The 24,008-nt window shown below is 32.8% G+C and overlaps 1 protein-coding gene across 1 annotated transcript in view; it reads right to left on the bottom strand.

Annotated features, from left to right (window-relative positions):
* Positions 1 to 7,407: 7,407 nt before the first annotated feature.
* The window catches only part of LOC149805294 (uncharacterized), a 190,745-nt gene continuing 174,144 nt past the window's right edge, over positions 7,408 to 24,008 (bottom strand). Inside the window, exons 42-46 of the mRNA XM_089933887.1 lie at positions 19,918 to 20,091; positions 16,908 to 17,160; positions 10,218 to 10,381; positions 9,436 to 9,612; positions 7,408 to 7,664 (exon numbers count right to left, since the gene is read on the bottom strand). Of these exons, the coding sequence (XP_089790013.1) occupies positions 7,408 to 7,664; positions 9,436 to 9,612; positions 10,218 to 10,381; positions 16,908 to 17,160; positions 19,918 to 20,091 (1,025 nt within the window). The remainder of the gene's footprint in view (positions 7,665 to 9,435; positions 9,613 to 10,217; positions 10,382 to 16,907; positions 17,161 to 19,917; positions 20,092 to 24,008) is intronic.

The raw sequence follows: 24,008 nt of genomic DNA on the forward strand, positions 1-24,008 counted from the left end.
TCCTGAATTCTACAGAAGAATACAAAATTAATTACTGTTTATATCTTTGCTGATAAACTTTAAATGCATTGTGCAGTCACAATTGTAAACATATGGAAGTATTTGCAAGGTGTGCAGATGCCAGTGAAACAGCAGAAATTTGATGACATAAAATGTGATAAAGAGATTAAAAAGTACCAGAAATGCTGAGAAAATTAACAAACAATGCTGAAGTATGACTGAGAGGGAAAATTAACACAAATGGCTGATTCAGTTTGACCCAGCAGAGCCTGTGATGTTTTGCACTTTTTGCAGTGATTATTTTGGGAAATACAAAAGTACACAGGGTATTTCATTCAGGAGTCTTGCTGGTGAAATACAGTTGTTATTATTTTGAGTTTTTGCTAATAAGTAATAAATGTTAACTTAGAAACTGAACTGTCTGTTTGAATATAGCAGGATCAGTGAAATTTAGGCAGGATCAGTATAAGTTTAATTTGCTGATCCTGTTGGTTAGTGAGAGGAAAAATCTTAATTTGTAGCCTTAAGAAGGTACATGGTTAAGAACTGATCACATTCAATGAAATTGGGTTAATAAAAATTATAAAATTTAATTTTAAATTGACAAAACAAAATACACAGTGAGTTGATGTCGATTTCAGTACTGAAGTATGATTATGAAACTGATTTGCTTCAGTAAGACCTTTTTTAGTACCAGGCATCTTGGCTTGAAATCAACTTCTTTGTTCTAACCATTATTCAGACTGACCAGAAATTTGGCATTTTGTGAAGTCACTTTGTATACAGAAAGTTAACACCCTGAAGCAATTGACAGTAACACTGCAGCACTTCAATGAAGAACAGCTTCCTCTTAACTATGAACATGGAGATACTCCTTTACTCGAGATATTCAACAACTAGTGATACTGTTGTGAAAAGAAACTTGGATGGTATTGTTCTGAGTGCACTGAACATGAGCTAGCCAAAGAATAAACACAAAAAATCACAGCCAGCAACTAATCTTTCATGCTTTATGTATTAAAAAAGAAGGTATGTCCATGTAGCTGACATTTTTTAGCACCTGAAATATGGTAATCATCAATCTATGAAAGCTGAAACTTGTAAAACTGGAGCCTCCAAAAGGAAAACTTTGCAAACTTTACTTAATACAAATTTAAAACAGACTGAAAAGGGCATGAAAATTAAACCTTTTACAGTATCACCAAACATGCATTCACAAAAGAAAGCTCTGTGTGTGTGTGTGTGTGTGTGTGTGTGTGTGTGTGTGTGTGTGTGTGAGTTTGTGTGTGTGTGTCTATGTATGTATATATATATATATATATATATATATATATATATATATATATATATATATATATATATATGTACTTGATATGACAAATCCAGATGTCCATTCACACAGAGGTTTTGGAAATCTTGTGTTCTTGAACAGTGGAATCCACAATGCACATTTTCCATGGGCCTCAAAGCATACCGTCAAACTCAGAGAAAGAATAAAAATCCTTTGTTTCTGTAGATTATCCAGCATAAATCTGAAATAGAAAATACAACAGATAAAATATTTAGTAAAATATAATGAAATAAACAGGTACAGAAAGAAGATTCCTATAAAATATGAGCACATTAATCTCAACAGGTTACATCATGGTCACTGGGATCAACTGGGGCTATTCCAGATTAGCTTTAAATCTCATCTAAACTGAAAAAATTGGTCTTTGTGTTTGAAATCATGCAATCTTTTTCAGACAAGAAAACCAGGTAGATAAATAGCTGAAACTTTAGGCTCTTTGGCTTATAACATTGTTTCATGAAACATTGTTTACTGGATAATGCAACGTTATAGGCAAATATATTACTGTAAACACATTTTCAAGATGGCAGCTTCCAATTTGGAGCCAGCTTTGTCCATATCTTTACTAAAGGCAATCTTATTTGATAAGGGTCTGTGTGTGTGTGTGTGTGTGTGTGAGGGTTTGACAGCCATCAGCACATTACTAGATATATGGTACTGATAACAAGTTTTAATGAAAAATTATAAACATAAAAATTTGCAAAAAATACAGGAAGATAGCCCTCAAAATAGACATAAACATGAAGTACAATATGATAGATGTTAAACCTCTGTAGAAGTTATATAAGGAAAATTAATGTAAGAAATGTACAATCCTTAAAACATAGAATCAAATATTTTAAAATAAACCACATTCCCTCAAAAAAATTAAATTTAGCTTCCAAGTACATAAGTGTGGTATCTTGGCCTAAATGTATTTGGGATAAGTTAGATTGGAAGAGAGATTTTAATATGCTGAGAAGTAAATTTTGTTTGAAGAAAGTTAGTGATGGTTCATTTCCTTCCGCATAGAGACTTTTAAAGTGGAAAAATAAATGCATGCAAAGTCTAATTCCCTAACTCTGTATCTATCAAGCAAGTAAAATTTACAAGCTGATCCATCAACAAATAAATCATAGTCAAGTTTAGGTTGCACTCAAAGCTTGCTGAACCTGGAGACAGACATTTCAATTTGTTTCCCTATCTACATTTGCCATGACATATTAAATCCTGGGTTTTATGAAGACAGCTTTCACAGATGTGAAACTACAGTCTTTGAAAAAATGGTCAGGTAGGTTAGCACTTAACCTAGATTGAATAGGTCATTCATAATGTTGAACTTCCATGTTGTGTCATTAGCTTTCCCCAAATTTTCTTTTCTAAAGCTTCTTTAATTATGCTTTAAGTCTGACAAGATGGTTAATTGTGTTTATCTGATCTCTGAATCCACACTGAATGTCTGAAAGTAGTCTCTTGGGACTGGAAATACCAGAGTAATCTTTCATTTATCCTCCCTTCCATGATTTTGCAAATTTCTGATTGTTAGTGATATGGGGTGATAGTTGGAAGGGTCAGAATGATCATTTCCACATTCAGGTACTGGTATCACTGATGTTCTCACTAAAATTATGGGATGTTGTCAGTGTTCTAAATTTTATGCTAGTAGTATAGTAATAGCTTTATCAGGTAAGTATTTCAAAAGTTGGAAGTGGATACCATCTGGTTTTGTTGCTGTGTCATGGGCACAATAAAGAGTCTTGAAATTCTCCTACAGTCAAAGGTTTATCACATGAAGGTCTGAATTCCAAAAACCTTACATTTTAGGTATTGAAATGAAAGAAATGTTCTGAACAATTCTCATTAACAGTTTTAAAGATGTTCAGCCAAAGTATTCAAAATTTATGGCAGAGACATGTGCACGTCATCAGAATTTGAAAAGTCTTTGATACAGCTGCTTTTGATTTTGCCACTGATTTTCATTACATATTCTATACTGATTCAATAGAGAAGCTAGAACTTCATATTCCTTTTGCTCTCTTTCTTATGGCACAATATACCTTAGCTCAGTACATATAGTATTTATTTATATTTTCAGCTGTTGGATTGGTATTGAAACGTTTAAAGAATTTTTTTTTCTATTTCCTGATGGCATCTGTGTGAGTGTTATCAAATCAAGGTTTATAAACATGTATTAGCAATGACTGATGTTTTTGGTAATGTATCCCAAGCAACATGCTGGAATATCTTGGAAATATGATTGTTCAATCCACTACATTGTCACAATGATCAGCTGTCAAATTTGATTCACTGAGAGACTGAAACATGTTCCTATCTGCCTTTTTAAACTTCTATCTCTGTCCTAAACTTGATTTTAGTGATTATTGCTTCTTATGTGTACTGAAAAGTCATCACTTTAACAGAGGTCATTAGTAACTCTTTGGCTGACTGCTATCACATTTTAGTGGCATTAAAAATTTGAATTTGGTTGAACCTTCTGGCCATGTAATGTCTCTCTAGGTACAGACAGTATTTTGGAGGACTTTTCCACTTAAGCTGTTTCTGGCCTCATGAAAGCTGATGCCTCTCAATTCATTTACTCACTGAATCTTCATCTTGAGTTTCCACTTTAAGGATTGTCTCCAGAGCACAAGAAATGTTCTAACTGGCAATTCATACAAGATATTTTCTCTCTGTATGATAATCCATAGTGGCATTCCAATATCTCACCACCTGAGTCACCAACTTAATCCAAACACAATGAACAAGTTTCATTTCAAGTTCACTTATAAAGTAAATAGTTAAAGTGTTTCCGTGTACTACATAAAATATTTAGTTTAATTGGCTTGGTGTAAGTGAAAGCCCTCAACTTCAGCATGGCTAAATCACATGACTTACAGTCATCTATAAATAGAAAATCCAAACCTAGTCAGTCACCTAGCAAACAACATGCATGAACAAGAGTAAATAAAAGTACCAATGGTATGCAAAATAAATATAAACTCCACAATAAAGAAATATCTTGATATTCAAGATTCTTCAATGCAAATAAAATGATGAAGAATATTACTGCTTGGATTAATGGTGATGAAACAGAAAGAAGATCTTTAATTTGTATTACTTTATCTTTAATTAAATATCAAACCCTTTCAACCCACCAAAGCAATGAGCAAACTCTCCTTCTGGTACTGCTTTTGCTGACAATCAGGCAGCAAGGATATGGGACTACAACTGTATGAAAAAAATAAGTCAGCTTCTCACAGGACAGACTTTGATGTTGAGACAGTTAACTTACAAGACTTAAAACATGTTTTATTGTTTGTCCGTACATGAATACAGATAGCGTCATCTTTTTCCAATATGGAAGCAAATTTTATTAGTAAAAGCTGGTATATACTGGTGTAACAGAACCGCTGTAGCATCTCAGCCTAACTGGTGCTATCCATGTTTCTAGATTGAACTAAACCTCTATAAGAGTTGAGAGATTTGTGTTAAAATACTGTAAATGGGAATCACCACAAACTGCAGATTATCAGAGTGAACTTCAAAGCAACATTCCATAAGCAACTGATCAAAGTTCAACTTTTTCACACTCTTTGGCTTTCCAACCAAGCCACAAATTCCTGCTCTGTTTGAGACTAAATTCTATACTGTTGATTTCAGTCTGGTGTATTTTCCTCATAACAGAATACTATTATTTCATCATCTGTACTCCCTGCCTGCCTTAGATTCCATCATGAGGACACACATTTATGCTTACTGATTGCATGTCAGAGCCTTCATGATCAAAGTAATGCTGTAATATGTGACATTGACCCCAAGGTCAAAACAATAATAAGTGAGCATGTGAAGATGAGCTGTCATAGTGTCATAATGATTCATCTAAAGTATGAAGAAATTACATCAAAAGTGTTTTAGGAATTATGTGCTATATATATTTAATTTGCATTGTTTGTTAGTTAGTTATTTATTTGTTTGTTTATGATATGCTATGGGTTATGTAGAGTTCTATTTTTTTAGCTGACCTTGTATAAATCTGTGACAGTTTTTTAAACAACATTGTTTACATTTTTAGGAATTTATTTATACAAATTATTTATTCACTGGAAATACAAAGTGCTCATCTAAAATAATATTCTTGGAAACAGAGACTTGGATTTATAGCAAAACTGAAATAAGGATATATTCTTGGATATTATTATTGTGATTCAACAAAGACTATTGGCACATCATTACTATTCAGGCTATCACAGGCACATCAACACTTCCAGCATTGGATTTATTTTGGAATACCACTAAAGTTTATTCATTAGGACTTAGTAATTCTATGATTATTTGGGAATTAATTCACAATAATCTAGTTGTTTTTTGTACATTTTCGCTTTTTATTTTAGGGAAATATATTATTTGTTGAATTTTAGAAATCTTGTTGGTTTTTGCTCTTTTCTATTACTTTGTTTAACTCATTCGGCCCCAATCCCATCTGTAGGCATGATCCAGTTTCTGTATTCATTGGCCAATCCCGCCTGTAGTCATGAATTGTTTACTGCATTCAATGGCTGATCCCGTCTCCAGGCGTGATGAATGTGTGTTAGATACAACGTCTCTGATTGGTTAGAAATAGTTTATTCCAAGAACCAAACAACTATTAAACCAATCAGAAATGATTTTGCTTTCATTTATGGAAATTTAAATTGTTCAGAAGCCAAGGGCTAAAGTTTGAGAGCAGTTTAACAACACGTGTTCTGTTCATGAAAAATCGTAAATGATGGTGGACGGAAGAGTGATTTTTGATGAGAGCAAAAATGTGGAGTTTCTTGGGTTTGATCTTGAAAATATTGAGCAAGCTGAGGAAAGATATGTTCAGCAGTTGGATATTTTGTGAAATTTAGATTCTGACATAGAAGTTTCTGAGATTGAACTGTCCGAAGATGATGATGCTGACAGCGATGATGATGGAGTTCTTGCGGATAAATGTTGCACATAAGTTTGTAAATACTGAAAAAATAAGTTGTGAAAGACTTCGACAAATAGGGAAAAAATTACATCAATGTGTCGACAAATTCATTTGAAATAAATGGTGAAAATGTTGTGGATTTTGTTTGGATATAAGAAGAGAAATTAAAGTAAGAGTGAATGCACGTGCACAATGTTATCAAACAGGTAAAAACTATGGGGCACAAGCAGCTAGACACAGCTTTGTGCTTCTGAGGCATATCAGCAGAGATACTAAAAACAGTGCTGGGTCCGAATGAGTTATGACCAAGAAGTCATGGCATGTGTAAAAGAAAAACTTTGACTAAAACCTTTAATGCAAATTATATATGACTGATTTTGATCCCTAGGAAAAAGAGGCAGTCAAGCATATTGTACAACCATTCATCCTAGCTTCATAATGATCAATGCAAAATATGATGAGAATTTATCAAGAAGTTTTGAAATATATACAAATAAAAACATAAACCAACACCTTAACAAAATGCTGACAGTGATGATACTGGTGCTAGCAAAGTGACTACTATATTTCACTTTCCATTCATACGGGCTCAAGGAAAATATAAAATATTCAAAAGGAAGAATCCAAATTTTATAAATAAGCTGCATATTTTTTTCAGAAAGCAAGATTTTTACTTGTGATACATCACAAGAGAGTTTATTTCTTGAGTTCACATAAAGAAAACATCTTTTGTCTCACAGGGTTAACAAATTTCATTCAAGTGGCTTTCACATAAGCCACTGTCAAAAAGCACAAGCATTCCAGACACTTGTGATGTAGAATGGTGAGAATGGGGTATGATCTCTAAGTATCACAAAATAATTTTTAAGAAAGCTGTTAAAAGTGACAAATATCATATTCAAAATATCTGAATGTGATAAGTGACAGAGACAACAAGAAAATATTAATGTGAATCAAAACAATGACACTTTTTACATGTTCCACATACTGACATAAAAAATGCAACACACACATGTTGAGACGAGGGTCTGAATGAAGAAATAACACTTTTCATCAAGTGTATGTTTCATAGTCTTATTATGTAAATATCTTCAAAATGTTCAGCAAAATCCTATAAATTTACTTACTCAACCCCAAAAACCCCTTGCAACTGTACTCTTGTCTTTTTGCCATACTCAAAATCAAACAGAGCTATGCTGAAGGAGAGCTTCTCAATGCTGACTGTCAGTTGATAGTTACAGGAATCCAGTACCAGGTGTGTAGATACGTGACGTCCAAGCAATTCCACATTCATGCAGCATTGAACACCAGTACAGTAGGCAGGAATATGGCAAACTACAGATTCTGGCAATGTCTGAGTTTCAACTCTTGATGGACATGCTGAAAAGATAAATAATCAGCACCTGGATTTAACTTTGTTTCTCCGATTACCATTTGTTTGCAAATTGAGAAAAAAAATCTAGTTGCAAAATTCAACTTTTACATTCAATATTGTTTTGAACCTGGCTGCCAATATGCCAATATGCTATGAGATTAAGTTTTCCAAGGAAAACAAAACCTATATTTTCCATCAATTTTAAATGCCAGTTTTGATCAATAGGACATTAAGTAAATCAGCACAAGCTAGATCTGTTTCTAATGAACAAAGAATAAACTTCAAAATAGCAAAAAAATGAAAATGGGTCATGTTCTGTTTTCAGTTGTGGTTAATATTTCAAACTTCTTCTAGCAATGACCATATATACTGGAATTTCATTTTCTTTATTCAAACTAATAATCACAGAACTCCATTCTATGTTTGAAATTAAGAACCAATATTTAAACCAAAATATGGATTTTCAAAAATTAAGTTTTGATATGTATGGATTTGTGTTTAATTTGCATTTCTGACTAAATGTTGACAACTGTATCATACTTCTGGTGCTTGTGAGATTGCATACACCATCTTAGTTAAAGTACTGAATCTCTGTACTTTTTTCCTTATGATGCCTGATGCCAATTAGACTAGTTCCCTTCTTTGCATGCTCCCTATTATGCATTCAGCTACATCAGCAACAAATTGGGAGACCTAGATTATACTAGTAACAGACCTATGATATTGGCTTGCCAACATAGGCTTGGTACCAGTAATTTCTGGCTTGTACCATTACATACAACAGTTAAACAGTTGTTTACCTATCAATGCTCTGTACACTTAGTGTCTAATGAGCAATGAATACTTAGCATGTTCAAGTAAGCAGCATGGCTACCTGTCACAATGGTGTGCTAATCACTGTCTGTTTTGATTCTGCAGATGTACTCAAACCAATACATTTCAGGTGATGTGAACTAAACAAAACTCTCACAGTTTTTGATCTAGACTATTCATTCTAAAGAAGCAATAAACTTAAGACTACAGCATAAAAAGAAATGAGCCTTATTCATCTGCTATAGTAATGTTAGTACTCATATTAAGATGTCTAGCCAGTGTTATACTGAGCATAAATGTTATAGCTGTTGTATATGTTGTCTTGCCATTGTATGTTTACAGTATACAGCCTGCTAGACTGCACATTACTATGTGTAGTAGAATATGGAGATCATCTCATGTAGCATGTATTTGTATATTTAATTAGGTAGAGTGAATTAAAGATTAAGTGTTCACCATAACAACATGTGCATTGCATGTTGGTGTGCATTATTTACTAATCCTGCCCTATCTTTCTTTCTCTCAATTCAGTCTATCAGACGTTTTCATGGAGATCAGTTACAAACCTCTCTCTAATATGTAGCACTTGCAGAATATATATCTACATCTATTTTTGCATTTCTTTCACATAGAAGTCTTAGTTCTGGTAAGGATTGTACATTATTTATAATTATGGATGATATTTTCATCACATATGAATTGTGTCAATTTTGTATTGTATTGTCTCTATTGTAATTCTTGTTTGCATTTGTAGTTGAATATTTTATATATATATTCTGCATGAATCTTAAATAACGTACACATTTTTAACATTTAGTAAAATATTATCTTTATAACTATATGTTGATTCCCTGTAACAGATGCTGAAATGACCTTGATTAGTAAGAGTAGGTTTTAATCTAAAATGGAATGTCTCTTCTAAAATGCCATCATTAAAATAATAACATAAAAAAATAAACCTACTGATGTTCCAACCATCTGCATTGGTCGGAATGTAAAGATTATCACTGGCATTACACTGGTTGTCCAACAGATAAGGAGTCAAACCTAGGTCATTCATTAACAGTACCAATGAATGACTTCCCAAGTTATTTCCAGCTGGTATATTCATATCAGTGTACCATTTGTTGAGAGAGAAGTCTGTAAAGAAAGAATATTTAATCTTTTTGATGCATTACTGATAATTAATGTGAGTATTGGGCACAAAAAACCCACAAATAAGTTGTTAATTGATTGCAAGTATTAGCAACATAAGAAAAAAGAAAGAAAAAACTATTTGTCCTTTCAAGTACAATCTATATGCAGGTGTGCTAAATAATCATTTACATTTGCTACTTTTAAAAAGCTAAGAAAATTAAAAGATACTTTCATGACATCATAAGAATTATTTAAAATAAATTATAAATAGTCAATATGCATCAGCAAAACTATCCACTGAACTGTATTAAATTAACTTAGATGCTATCATTCTAATTCATTCAGCTAGAAAGCAAAATCTTCAAATAGAGGTATATGAAAACGTGAAATGTACACAAAAATTTGTTTGAACACAAATAAGTTGTAAACCATAATGCAAGTGTAAAAAAAAAATAACCTGGTACTATGCACCATTGTAAATAGAATCTGCACACCAAGTCACAAAATAATTAAATACTTTTGCTACATTCATGCAGTTAAGAAGGAAAACCATGACACCATAAGAAACATTTATTCAGAAAGAAAAGACAGTTATTTAAATTTCACACCTGGGTTGATGAAGTCAAGACTCCAGTCACATGTGATTTTAGGCAGTACTGTATTCCTAAATATTGGAATAGATAGGTAGCAAGAACCACTGGCTTCAAAGCACAAACTCAGTGTCATGTTCACCAAGAACTTAGCCTCTGATGCCATGTTGATAATAGTGTAACTGTAAAATACAAGCATTCAGAGTGGAATGTAAACTGTTTTTGTTAGAACTGTTGTAATAATAAATATATAAGCAATTAAATGAAGTAGGCTACTCAAATACCTTACATCCAACAACAGTGGGCATAAATATTATTTACCTTTAAATTAGGGGATACCAATCTTCTAACAGAGGGTAAGAGGAAAATGAAATTGTGGATTCCCAAATCAAAATGCATCCTTGCTGAAAGCTTGTGTCAAGCTTGTGGTAAGCTTACGATAAGCTAGTTTGATGTTTATAAGCTAACATGGATGCTTGCACAAGCTTGTACAAGCAAGTGCAGGCTTAGGCAAGATAGCTGGAAATAACTGCAAGCTTGTACAAGCTTTCACAAGCTTGCACAAGCTTTCTTGTTTGCTTCAGAAATTAAAACTAGCTTGCGCAACCTTACTTGTTTTCTTCAGAAAGTAAAACTAACTTGCGCAAGCTTTCTTGTATGTTTCAGAAAGTAAATTTAAACTAGCTTGCAACATGTTTCTTCACATATATATATATATATATATATATATATATATATATATATATATATATATATATATATATATATATATATATATATATATATATATATATACATTGCTTGTGAAAGTTTGAGACCATGTATCCAAGTAGCATGCACCATCACTGTCACGCCCCTACGAAAACAAGTTCATGACTTGATGAAAAATCATGAAGTGTTCATGAAAGTTCCTCAGCTAAGTTCATGAACTTCAAGAATATTGATGAATCATGTACTTGAAGTTCATGAACACATTGATGAACTTTTATGAACTATTATAATATCTTTGAAGTTCCTGAAATGTCATGAACTAATGGTTCATGAACAGTTCAAGTACTTTGATGCAATACCAAGATATTTCTTAAAAAAATGTATATTAAATATCTATATCATTATATTCATAAAATGTTCATGAAAATTCATCATACAAACTTCTCACAATATTAGTGAAATTTAAATAAAGGTGAATTTTTTTTTCTTTTTTTAAATGATATACTGTATAAATGTTCATACAGATCTTTAATTTAATACTTGTGTACTTAACCTGAGTATTTCTGGATTAATATGGGAAAATATTTTCTGGCCAGCATCAACAAAATGTATTTGCTTTAAAATGCTTTCAATGACTTTGTCCTAATGTTTGTTTTTTTTCTCCATTACTGTTATAAACTGCATATTCTATTGACTTAGTCAATGGTTGCCAATTTGCAGTAAAAACTGAAATATATTAACAACGATTATCCTGATTGGATGACTATGAAAGAAGATGTGATATGATTGGTTAATATATGTGAGAGATTTCAACAGTTAAGCTTCCTCAGAAACCAAAGATCGTGCAGATGGTTAGGCAAAAACCTCGAACAAAAACCGTGGACTCCATGGAATGGACAGATGAGAATATTTTCAATATAATTTTTTTAAAGTAAGTAGAAGTGCAGAGAAGCGATTTTGAAGAATATGAAGGAAATGATTTGGTGAGAGCAAAATTAGGCGGAAAAGCATATCAAGCCTGGATGACCAAAATTACGGTGAGTATCTTTTTCTTGGTCATTCGTGATTATTTCAGTAGAAGTTATATGGATATTTTATTGGTTTATATATGTCATCATATTATTTATAACCAAGGTAATGACACGATTTTGTTCAGACCTAATTTAAACTTACTCACTGAAGTTTTGAAAATCACTAAACATCATCACCCCCACCCCACAGTTCTCGATACCAGACGTGGTACGATATCGATAGGAATTGAGATGTTCGAGATCATTTTCTTTTACATGATATCACTATTTCTATAATCTGATGTAATTTGGTAATTTAAAAAAAAAAAACAACTCAAGAAAATAGTTAATGCGTGAAACTGTACACAATACAGGTGCAAATAACAACGTGATGAAACGGGAAGCAGCTATACGCAACATGCAGAGTCGGAGTGGATGCATTAGCGACATACTAAGGGCCTATACCACACAAGTCTGGTGTTTTATCAATAAAAAATGGCAAAAATATTTGAAAGCATGAAATAACCGTTATCTGTAATATATACGGTTATTTAGTGTAATGATGTTGTCAAAATAATTGTCATATTTTACTGAATAAAACATCTGTCTCCTGTGACTATACCTATGGCTAGACAGATTCAATTAATATAAAACTAGTGACAAAATTCTGCAATAATATAAATGCTCAGTATTATGTGTAAGGGATTAAATCATTTTGAGTTGGATCATATTATTCCAGTAAGTAAAGTGGGGTACAATGATAATGTGCTAAAAGCTAAAAACAATGTTGATCAGAGATTATCTGTAATTAACTAACTTTAGCTTTTTTTCAGACCAGACAGCAGAAAAGTAAAATTGTTAGAGGATGAAGTTTGTAGGTTAAGGAGGAAAATTTGAAAACTGGAGAGACATTAAATTGTGACTGCTGCAACAATGTTAAAGATTCAAACAGTAATCAAATGGAACAGCTTAAGTTGCAGATGGAGACATTCAGTAGTGACAATGGACAGGATTTTATTAAATTATAGGCCCTGAACATCTTCACAAAAGAGTTATCAGACAGGTCAGTCTCTGGAAGAAGATCGGTCAGGAGAAACCTGCTTCAACAGTTGATTGCAAGCAACTGCCCCAATATCTCTTGAACATTTTTCAAAGAAAAATTACAGAACATACAAAAAGTGTTGCTAAGGGTAAAAAAAAGAAAAGAATATCACTTGTCAGTTTAAATTTATCTGAAATCAAATACAGTTTTTAAGATATGTTGCATTTTATACTGTATTAACCCCCTCCCCCATCTAAGGTTATTGTATGTTTCAAGATGAAATAGGTATTTGCAACTTGTCAGGTAATCATATTTTGTTTTATAGGCACTGTTCATGAAGTCATGAATCATTGAGAAACTTTGTTCATCATAGTTCATGAATATGTTCATGCACTTGTTCATGAATGATGATGATCCAATTTGTGGACTGTTTTCAGTTCTAGCACATTCATGAATAATTCATGAACCTTTTGATGAACTTTCATGAATGGTTCTTGAACCAAGTTCATGAACAGTTCATGCCAGTTCATGAATTATTCATGATCATTTCATAGGGGTGTGACACTTGCAGCTAGGGGAACACATAAAACTTCTGCAGCCTTGGGTAAGCTTGCAGTGAATGAATAAACTTGAACAATGGAATTAAACTTAATGTTTTGGCGGAACAGATTTGTTTTCCACTGCATTGCAACTATAAGATTACATTATTTAATGATTAAATATGCAGATTACTTCGTTGGAATGAAGTAAAACTTTGCAATATATTACGATAATATGGTCCACCAGGAGCAGTTGAGTCTAAAATGCATTTTTGGACAGGGGCCTTCGGACTCCCAGACCCCCCTTCACATTTTCAGGGGGTTTTTTTTAGAAGGGGGGAAAACACAATCATGTCTGATTTTTGAAAGCCCAGATGCTTGTAGCAAGAAATCTCTGCAAGCTTGCAACAAGCTAGTAACAAGCTTGCGCAAACTAGTAACAAGCTAGTAACAAGCTTGTGCAAGCTAGTAACAAGCTTGCACAAGCTTGTGTATACTTATTGTACTAGGTAAATAAATAACAAGCTTGTGCAAGCTTGTGCAAGAAGCTAGTAACAAGCTTGCACAAACTACTAACAAGCTAGTAACAAGCTTGCACAAGCTAGTAACAAGCTTGTGCAAGCTAGTAACAAGCTTGCGCAAGCTTGTGTATACTTATTGTACTAGGTAAATAAATAACAAGCTTGTGCAAGCTTAAGCTTGCACAAGCTTGTGCATATTTATGACACTTTTGTTAAATAAGCTTGCGCAAGCTTGCTGCAATGTTCCAAATACAAGCTTGCTGCAAGCTTTATAAATTAGCTTGTGGCAAGCTTGCTGCAAGATTTAAAACAAGCTTGCAATTTTGGTTTGGGAATTTACTTGTGAGAGTTACATGCTGGTGATAAAGCAGATATTTCAGATACTGAAGTAATTATTTATGGCCTCAACCCCTCAAATATAAACCTGTTAACATACATTCGAACATTTCATCAAAACATTTTGGAAAATGATCTTCTCCACACAAATACATCACAATGAGAGTCAATATGCTACAATAGCAACTTTCTGGCAGTTTTATGTGGATTTTAATGATATAAATTGCGATTTTCTGATATTTTTAAAACCTTTACCATTCACAGTTTTTATGACTCAGTTTTAGCTGAGATCATGATAGATGAATTAATTAATGTGAATAAAGTATGGGTTTACTGAACTAGTTTGTCTTTATTAGCATTATTTTGATCAGACCCTCGTCCCCCCCCCCATGGGATTTTGTGTTGAAATCAATGAGTTTTTGCCCTGCAACTGATGTTTTTACAAATATTTTATTACTTTCTCACATCTTAATTTCCAGGATACTTTGCAAAGATAATTATACTGAAAATATCTTTTAGAAAGTGCCATGAAATTCATGTACCTTGCTTAAGACAAATCTGCAGCATGGTTTGGTGCAAAAGGAGGATATTGTATGTGCATTAAGGCTAACTGCTGACATACCTTGCAACATATTTTAAATTTTGAGATGTTCTTATGACCATATGAGAGTAGTTTATTTTTAAATTGACTTAAATTGACAGAACTTTTTATGTTGAAAAACACAGCAACAGCACAGCTCATTAAATATTCCATCTCTCCTTAAATTGTAATAGGGAAGGAAAGAGTGTGGTCAGCACTAAGAAAAAGTCACTCCACCATCTCTCTAAACATTTCAACAGAGCTGCCACAGCTTCACATGGAGAACAGCTCTATTTACCATGCTTTCTGATGCTTCCAAATCTGCCAATCGCTGCATATTTGAGGTAGCATCAATAAAGTGGGACTGGTTTACAGTTTATGAACCCAGAAAGCATGTGCTAAAGAGTTTCTTTTGAAGAGACAGAGTGGGTCAATGAAAAATCTATTATTATCCAAATAAATTAATGAATTTTACCCAAAGAAATTTAGATACCATGAATATAATGCCTGTGATGCATTAACTTTAATAATATTATATGCTGTGTGAAGCATCTAAATTTCAGACTTTTAAAAATCCTACATAATTACAGATGCATTCAGGCATTTATTTCTGTTTATTTAATTAAAAAAAATTAAACATATCTTAAGAACGCAGTGATATGTTTTGCTGGCTCTTTGAAAAGAATGACAAACATTGAACAAATATATATTTATTTAACTGAAATTCACATTCATACATGTTCCAATTCTTATTAAATGCCCTCTCTTTTAACTGAATTTGAATACTTTTTGATACTGAAAATACATATGCAATTGATTCTATAAAAAAATGATTCACTAATTTTAATGAATTTAAAGTGCAATTTCTTGCAACATCTAATCACAGCATTATAGAGAGGTTAAGTTCATTATATGATTAAGCTTCCAGATGCTGTGAAAAAGATGCATTCATGCACTACATAACATATCTCTGTATGGGCAGGAAGTAAGTCCCAGGAAAGAAAGTTGATAAGTGTGCTGTTCTATAACTGACCAGACAAATAGTTCAAATTTTCACCATTTCACCATATAAATAAATTTAAATTCTTCACTTTGATTTCAACTGTAGTAGTTTGTATTAACTATCAAAGTAGCAGTGCTTCTTAAAATTCACAATTGGTAGCAAAAGGTCATGCTAGATCTAAGATCCAAACGTAAACTTGTAAAAGATGAATGCTCATCTTGAGCTCAGTTTAATTTATAATGTGTTAGTTACATAACCAACAGTCAATTCTTCCCCTTTTGTAATGTTGTTGTTGTTGTTGTTGTTGTTGTTGTTGTAGGGTTCAATGTCATTTTTCAGCACATGATTGACTATACATGGTGACCAGTATTAATGGTGGAGGAAGAACCTGGGAAAACCCAAGAATGAACCACCGACCCACAAAAAGCTACTGGCAAGCTTTCTCACATACCCACACTGGCTGAACCTGAGACTCAAACCCACACAGACAGAGATGAGATAGCAATGATCCATAAAATGGTGAGCACTTTAGACCACTCAGCCACTCAGAGCCCCCTTTTGTGATGTAAAAAAACTGCATGATCAAAACAAATGAGCTAAAATTTTAGTTAACATATAAAAAACTTACTGACACATTTTCTGAAGCACTATACAAAGTTAAGGCTACCTTGCCTTAGCTGTTTCTTTTCATGTCAAACAAATTAGGTTACGTGTACTGTGACACATATATGGGAATTACAGTTTTTGCATTCTTCAAAAATATGTTCTGCTGAGTTAAACAAATAAAGCTGTATACTTTTCTTTCATCATTACATGTTTTGCAATTAAGAGTATCTGAAAACTTGGCAAATATGTTCTACTCATAGTAAGCTCTGTAAAGATTACCTGCTTGTGGCAACTAAAAGAGTTGCAACATATTTAAATATATTGTATAACACAATTACTTTATCTATATGACATACTTACTCTATTCTCACTGTACCAAATAGCCACCAATGATCCTGTGTCCCCCAGTTGTAGTTAAACAAGTACTTCGTAAAATTCAATTTTTCAATGCCAATAGTGAGTTTGTAGCTGCAGGAATCTAGGAGGAGGAAGGTGTTGAAGGATCTGTTGAGGAAATCCACATCCACACAACACTGGACACCAGTACAGTAGCTTGGGATAAGACAGGTAACTCCACTTGTCAAGGGAGGCAACTTCAAATCATAGGGACATGCTGCAATAAAGTTTACATAAAATGATGTTTAACATGATGAAAATATTAGGAAATAGAAGTAAACAACATACAGTTCATAACACCAGTAATTTAAACTTGATTATATAATGGACCAGACAATCAGATGCAAGATCACCTCATTATTATTTGCAACTCTCAACCATAATTAAATCATCCAAGACCTGAATAATTTAGTCCATTATTAAAATTTGAGCAAGATGGGATCAGAAATGTGGACTCCAGAGTGTTAATAAGATGTTAGTGAGGCAAAAGATCACCTTGTTCATAATCAAACATGTATGAGATCTTGATGATATAAGCCCATAATCCAAATTTGACTAAAACTGGATCAGAAATATAGCCTCTAGAGTAGTAAGAAGCAATTCTTGACAGATAAATGATGAATACAGGGCCATACCTTAAGCTTTACAGGATAAAAGCCCAATATACTTTAGCAACTTTGATGGTTCACATCTCAAACCAATACTTTGGATTACATACAACAGTGGGGCCCCGAGTGGCAGAGTGGTCTAAAGCGTTCTCCATTATGGATCTCACCTCTGTCTGCGTGGGTTCGAGTCAATGATAAAATCACCTAAGATGACAGTTTCTTAATCTTCCTCTAGTAATGCCTTTGAATTTGCATCTCACATCTATCAATCCAATCAGCTGTGGAACTAGGTGGCCAGACAACTGAACATAGGAGTGTTTGCTTTGATTGGGCAAGGGTTACTTCTATCCAGATACTCTCCACCCCAATGCAAGTTATCCAAAATGTTTGTTCCATCTCTGTGATGATGTATTGGTGGTTTGCTTATATTGGTTTTAACAACACTTTAAACACATTAATGCAAAGAAAATAGAAACTAAATGTCTTTTCTTAGGACACCATTAAGACAGTTGACCTAGGGACCTGAGCATGTACATGAATAGAACCAGCAAACTTTAAATTATGAGTAAAAGACTCTACAAAGTTAGCTTCTGTATCTCTATGTATGTGCCTTTGATAAATAATGTTAATGTGCAGAAACCATTTTTTTTTACTTTCAGTCACAATGACCTATACCTTTGATCTTTAAATTTCAAAATCTAAAGACTTTTTTCTATTCCCCAAGTGCAAGCCATCCATGAAGTTTGTTCTGGGTATGTGATCTAAAACTAATGGTATTGCACAGAAACAATTTTTCATTCTTTTCATCACAATGACATTGAACTTTGACCATTATACCTTGAATGCAAGCTATCCACAAATTTTTGTAATTGTTGATGATGGAGAACTCAAGTTATTGTGTGAAAGCCAATTTTCTTTCATTCACATTGACCATGGCCTTTGACCTTTTGACCCCGAAATTAAGGGCGCATTCCTCTTTACCGCAAAAGTAAGCCATCCACAATGTCTGGTAACTGTAAATGGTGGAAAACTTAAATTATTTTGCAGAAACAAAATTTTATTACATACAGATGTACTAACATCAAAACATATATTGCTTTCTGACATTTAGCAAGTGTATAAAAAAGTATCATTTTAGATAATCTATGCCGATACCACCCCTTCCTCAACAGTGGCCATGGGGTCATAACCAAAAGTCTGTTATATAAAAAATGTTCAGCCATACCATGTTTGTATGTGTGGATATAGCATTCGAAAAAAGAATGACAACCAGATTGAAAATTGTCAGTGTAACTGAATTTTTTAAACTTTTAACCTATCCCTTCAAGGCATTGCATGGGAGGGAACCAAAATAAATACCTCTCTTGCACATGTCTAGCATAAGAACATCTGAGGCACATTGTTTGCTGCATAAGCATTCATTTGTTCAGGAAATTATACTTATTAACAAATGAACAGACTGATGGTCAGATGGACTGACAGAACAACAAGTGTATTGCAATAGTGCTGATGCTACAGCATGAGGAAAACTTTTTGACTGCATCAGGTATATGACATCTGGTCAAGTCATCTGTTTGAATTTTATCTTAACATGTTTTAACTGATCAAAGTGCATTCAATGCACATTCTGTCATCAGATAATTTAACATCACAACTTCAGAATGCATTATCTTTTGACAAAAATATCCAGAACAAATGTAAAAATAATATACTGAAGCAACAAGTAGTGACACAACATTAAAAAATTAATAATCATCTAAGAAAAATCAAAGATATATATTAAAACTATATAATTATTCTCAAATCAAATCATCACAGAACAGAAAAATCATAATGTGAAAAATGTTTTACTGTTCTTTGTTACAGTTCAGTAAGTAACAATATGAATAATGAGAATTCATTTATATTTGTGCATACAAATTATTGTGGTTTTGTTAAAAATTACATTTTGTGTTGGTACTTAAATTTATGATCACTGAAGAAGCTGTACTGTTTTCACAAGAAGAGTATAGTTCTTCAGATCATCAGATTTCATGGTCTGATGCAAACATGAAATCCACAAAAACTAGTTCACCACCACCATAAAAATATAGTTCATTCACAGTATGCATCATGCCTATATCACAGTTATTCTTAGGAAGATGAAAGTAATGTAAAATTATAATTATCTGAATTAGCAAAGACCATCATCTTGTTTGTGTAATCAGTTCATACAAATTACCCATTCCACCACTTTAGATGTAACTCTCTGATCTCTTTTGAGTCAAAAAATCTCATCAAGAAAATGGATGTTTTATTGCATTCAACTGTAATCATTCTTTAATGTTTTGTCATTCAATGTCTGAATAATAATTATGTCAACTCACAAGAATTCCAGCCATCTGTCTGAGGAATAAAGGGCACCTGTTGTCTGTCACACTGCTGGTCATTTAGAAGATAGCTGATACCCATCTTCTCCAGAAGCCTGGACACTTCCAGGGATGTCAGACTCTGATAAACATGGAGCCCATTCTCATGAAGCCAAGCTTGGAGAGAAAAATCTACAAAGAAAAGTGCTAGGACACAAATCACAAAGAATATTTTTCTTTTAACAAGTTCTTGAAAGACATTTTTGGGTACAGTTGCACATCTAGAGGTTGTTCAAGGTAGGAGAGTTGGGAACAATTTTTGCTTCTGGTAAAATAATTAAAAAAGGTTAGCTATTTCATCCAAAAAAAATCACCCCATTTAAAAACAATTATGAATAGGTATATTGGACTTCCAAAAGCTCACACATTATTTTCATCTTAAACCATTGAAATACATGCTTATATAATAAGTATATGACCACTTTGCATACATATCATCCTAACAATATAAATACATATATAATTAAATGCTAGATTGATCCTGTTTTGTCTTTTCTTTTATTTTAAAGAACAAAAATAAAAGGACAATGTGTCCTTGTTAAAATGATGTAATGCATAGGTTCAAGGTTTCACAGATAATTACTGCAGCCTCTGGTAATTTGCTCTGAAACATTCTGCTTGCAAAAATGAAATATTTTAAAAACTTTTGGTAAACTGTCCCATAATTAACTGCTTGCAAAAATGAAATTTCATTTTATACTGAAGTTAACGTTTCCAATTTGTTGTACAAAACAGAAAATCAGAAAAATTATATACCAAAGGCAAACAAAATATATAAAGTTTGTCTTAAAACCCATTATCAAACAAGATGAGAATAAAGTTTGCATCCACTTTCTATCATTTATAAGTTAGTCATGGATTACTGGAGTCTCAAATGTCACCATCTATTAGACAATGGAGAACAGCATTAACTTGTGGATTCAGACTTTGCTACTCTCCAAAGTAATTGGTGATTTGAAGGTGATACAGGTTTCCTTGGTGTTATCTTTTGTACTCATTACAGACTGGATGGCATTATTATTCAAATTTCCTTGAAGATCTTGCTGAATTTTTCTGAGCATTAAAATAATTTTTTTTGCATATGCATTTCTGTGAGGCAGTGTCAAACGTTGTGCTGTGTGTGTGTGTGTCAAAAATAGTATATTTATGTGACATGATGTGACTTTGCAGGAATGGATGACAATACCCTTAAATGTGTTGAATTTTCAGTAAATATCCTAAGATCATTTGATAAATGTGAATAATGTTTCTAATAAAATTTATTTATATTTTATAATGTATGACTGAAAAATTAAAACCATTCAAATAAAGTACATTTTATGGTAAATACAGCACTTCCTCACTTTAAGACCATAGAACATAGTTCCTGTTATAAGGAAAGTATGGTCACAAACCTCATTTCATAAAGTTGCAGTAAAATTCTATGTATCATGTACTTCATTATAAGCTGATCTTGCTACAAGATGTACAATATGTAATTAATTTGTATTATTTTCTCCATCAAAATCATTGTCAATTATTTTCCCCCAAGGTTAACATTATCAATTTGAAATGCAAAGAATTGTACTATAAATCGAAGCATATGTTCTGTTAGCAGTAAGGTACATAAATATACAAACTATCAAAGTCCACAAAATCATGACTGCTTTTATTTGTCAGGGGGTAAAAAATCTATGGTCATCCTTGTACAAATTAGCTATGACAATCTGGTTACCCAGCAGATCTAAATGATTGTCCAGTACAATTACTGTGGGAGTCCCGAAGATTGCTGTAATCATAACTACTCATTAACTTGTCATTTATATGGTCAGATACATAATTTAAGATAAAGTCTTCATTGTTTTTTCAATGATTTCCCATTTCTTGTATTTGTATTACAGAAATCTCCACATAAACAACATGGATTTTATGTCTTCACCGCTTGGTGATTTGTTGTTGAAATTTCATTGAAATAACAGAAATTATATTTTATAGACTGGTCTCTAATCTCTGTAAGTAAATGTCTGACAGTGAAATGATAATCAACAGAAAAATAAAATAAAACAAAATATTCTTAACTGTACACATTACAATACTCATCATAAGTCCTACTTGTGGCAAGTGTCGCACAAGTCTACACACTTATTTAATTTCTTTGAGATCAGCAAATAAAATATAAAAGAACAATGTCCTTTTTTGACAGTGTCTTGCAGTTTTCATTTTTCTAATAGTTGGGCCCCCTCTGACCAGAAATGCAGATAATGTGTAGCCTGCACCTTTGTATTAGTATGGCTTCTTCCTATTAACAATATATATATATATATACACAACAGTCCACTTTGGATTATGCAGAAATAATTTGGACACCCTGCAGAATGTACCATGAGGCCAATTAAACAACAAATGTTTGTCAATGGAAAATATATAACACTTCATTATAATTTTTAAAATTATCATTTTCATTACATTAATACTTTTTGGTTTGCCAGAAAAGGCTTTCACATTGGGAAAATTGTCTGTCCTGCATTAATTTTTATTTGTCATTGGCTCCCAGGAAATTAATTTTTCTACTCCAATTTTTATTATGATGGTGGCTAGAGAAGTTTTCAAATATGAAAGGACGAATAAAAAAGAGCACAGATACTGAAATAAAGTAAAAACTGGCACTAGCAATAATTTGACAGCCAAAGGGCATACAATTTGTCTGCTATAAAATACTTGAAAATTCAACATTTCAAGTAGCAAATTGTAAGTGTTAATGTCAGCTTGATGTCTCTTCTATCATTATAGAAGAAACAGAGTCAAAACTTTAGACAAAATTGGAATATTGTTCATGGCTGTTTTAGTACTGGAATCTGTTCCAAGATGGTGGGGCCAAATGGTTGAACTTGCAGAACTAGTGGAAATAGGGAAGAGAGAACTAACAGAAAGCCAGAGGATTGTGTACAACTGGATTACAATTGTCATAAAAGATACCATTAATCAACAATATCAAAGCATACACTAGAGAATTCTTAAGGATGATCACTTGTGAAATAGTGGAATATGGAGACTCTTGAAAATTAATATTTGTACATAGATAATGATCCAAGCAATCCAAAAATACTTAAAAAATATATAGCTTGGAGAACATTTTCTTGCACTACACTTAGTTGAATATCTTTTCCCAGGGAAGAATTTTTACATGGCAATGTATGGAAAAATAATACCATGTTGCTAATTATTTATAAAACAATAGCTGAATGAGTATTTAAGCATTCATCAAATTGCACAAGTTCCAAATCATAGACTCCTCTTATAAAACACAAATAAAAGGTTATGTTGATGAATGAATCTTTCTTCAGTAATCACTGAGATATTGCTACACATTTCATAAGGTCTCATATACTATTTGTTGATTTTATCATTTTCTTTCACATCACTGTTTCTGCAATTGTTAAAATTGTTTAAAAATTTTGCCTTCTTCATTACTGAGTAACAGACACAAGTTGCAACCATGTCATGTTACCTCCAGTTCCCCCAAGTGTTCATAGCACTGTCATACACCTTGGCAAAGAGCAATGCCATATTGATGATATTGTAATCATGTAGTCTTTTGGGAGATAAAACTAATTTTAACTATGTAATACTTACCTGTTGCTATTGTGTAGCTTGCTATTTTCTGGATGGTAAATACCCTGGATCATAAAATTAAGAATTCATCATCCCATTGGGTGATTTTCTAGAAAAATCTCAAGTCTAACCTGTGACTGTGGCTCATGTGTTCTCAGCCTTAAATGAGGGAATCATGCCTAGCAACATGCAAGTATTACATCATTAATATTAGTTTTACACTGCCCTCCCCCAAATCCCACCCCCACAAGGGCAGCAAGAAAACAACATTTTAATATCAGTAATAAATAACTTGTTTCTATTGAAACACTAAATTTGCCATTTCAGTGGGAGGCTGATGATCCCACAAACTGATATAGGAAAAAGGAAGGAATGCTCTCACTGTATGAGTGTAGACTACTGTCTGACAGTATACACAAAGGCCCTTTTTGTGCTATTACTATCAGCACAAAAGAAAA

This window comes from Sinohyriopsis cumingii, chromosome 2 (assembly GCF_028554795.1).
Source record: "Sinohyriopsis cumingii isolate HCF-2022 chromosome 2, ASM2855479v2, whole genome shotgun sequence".
Classification (NCBI taxonomy): domain Eukaryota; kingdom Metazoa; phylum Mollusca; class Bivalvia; order Unionida; family Unionidae; genus Sinohyriopsis; species Sinohyriopsis cumingii.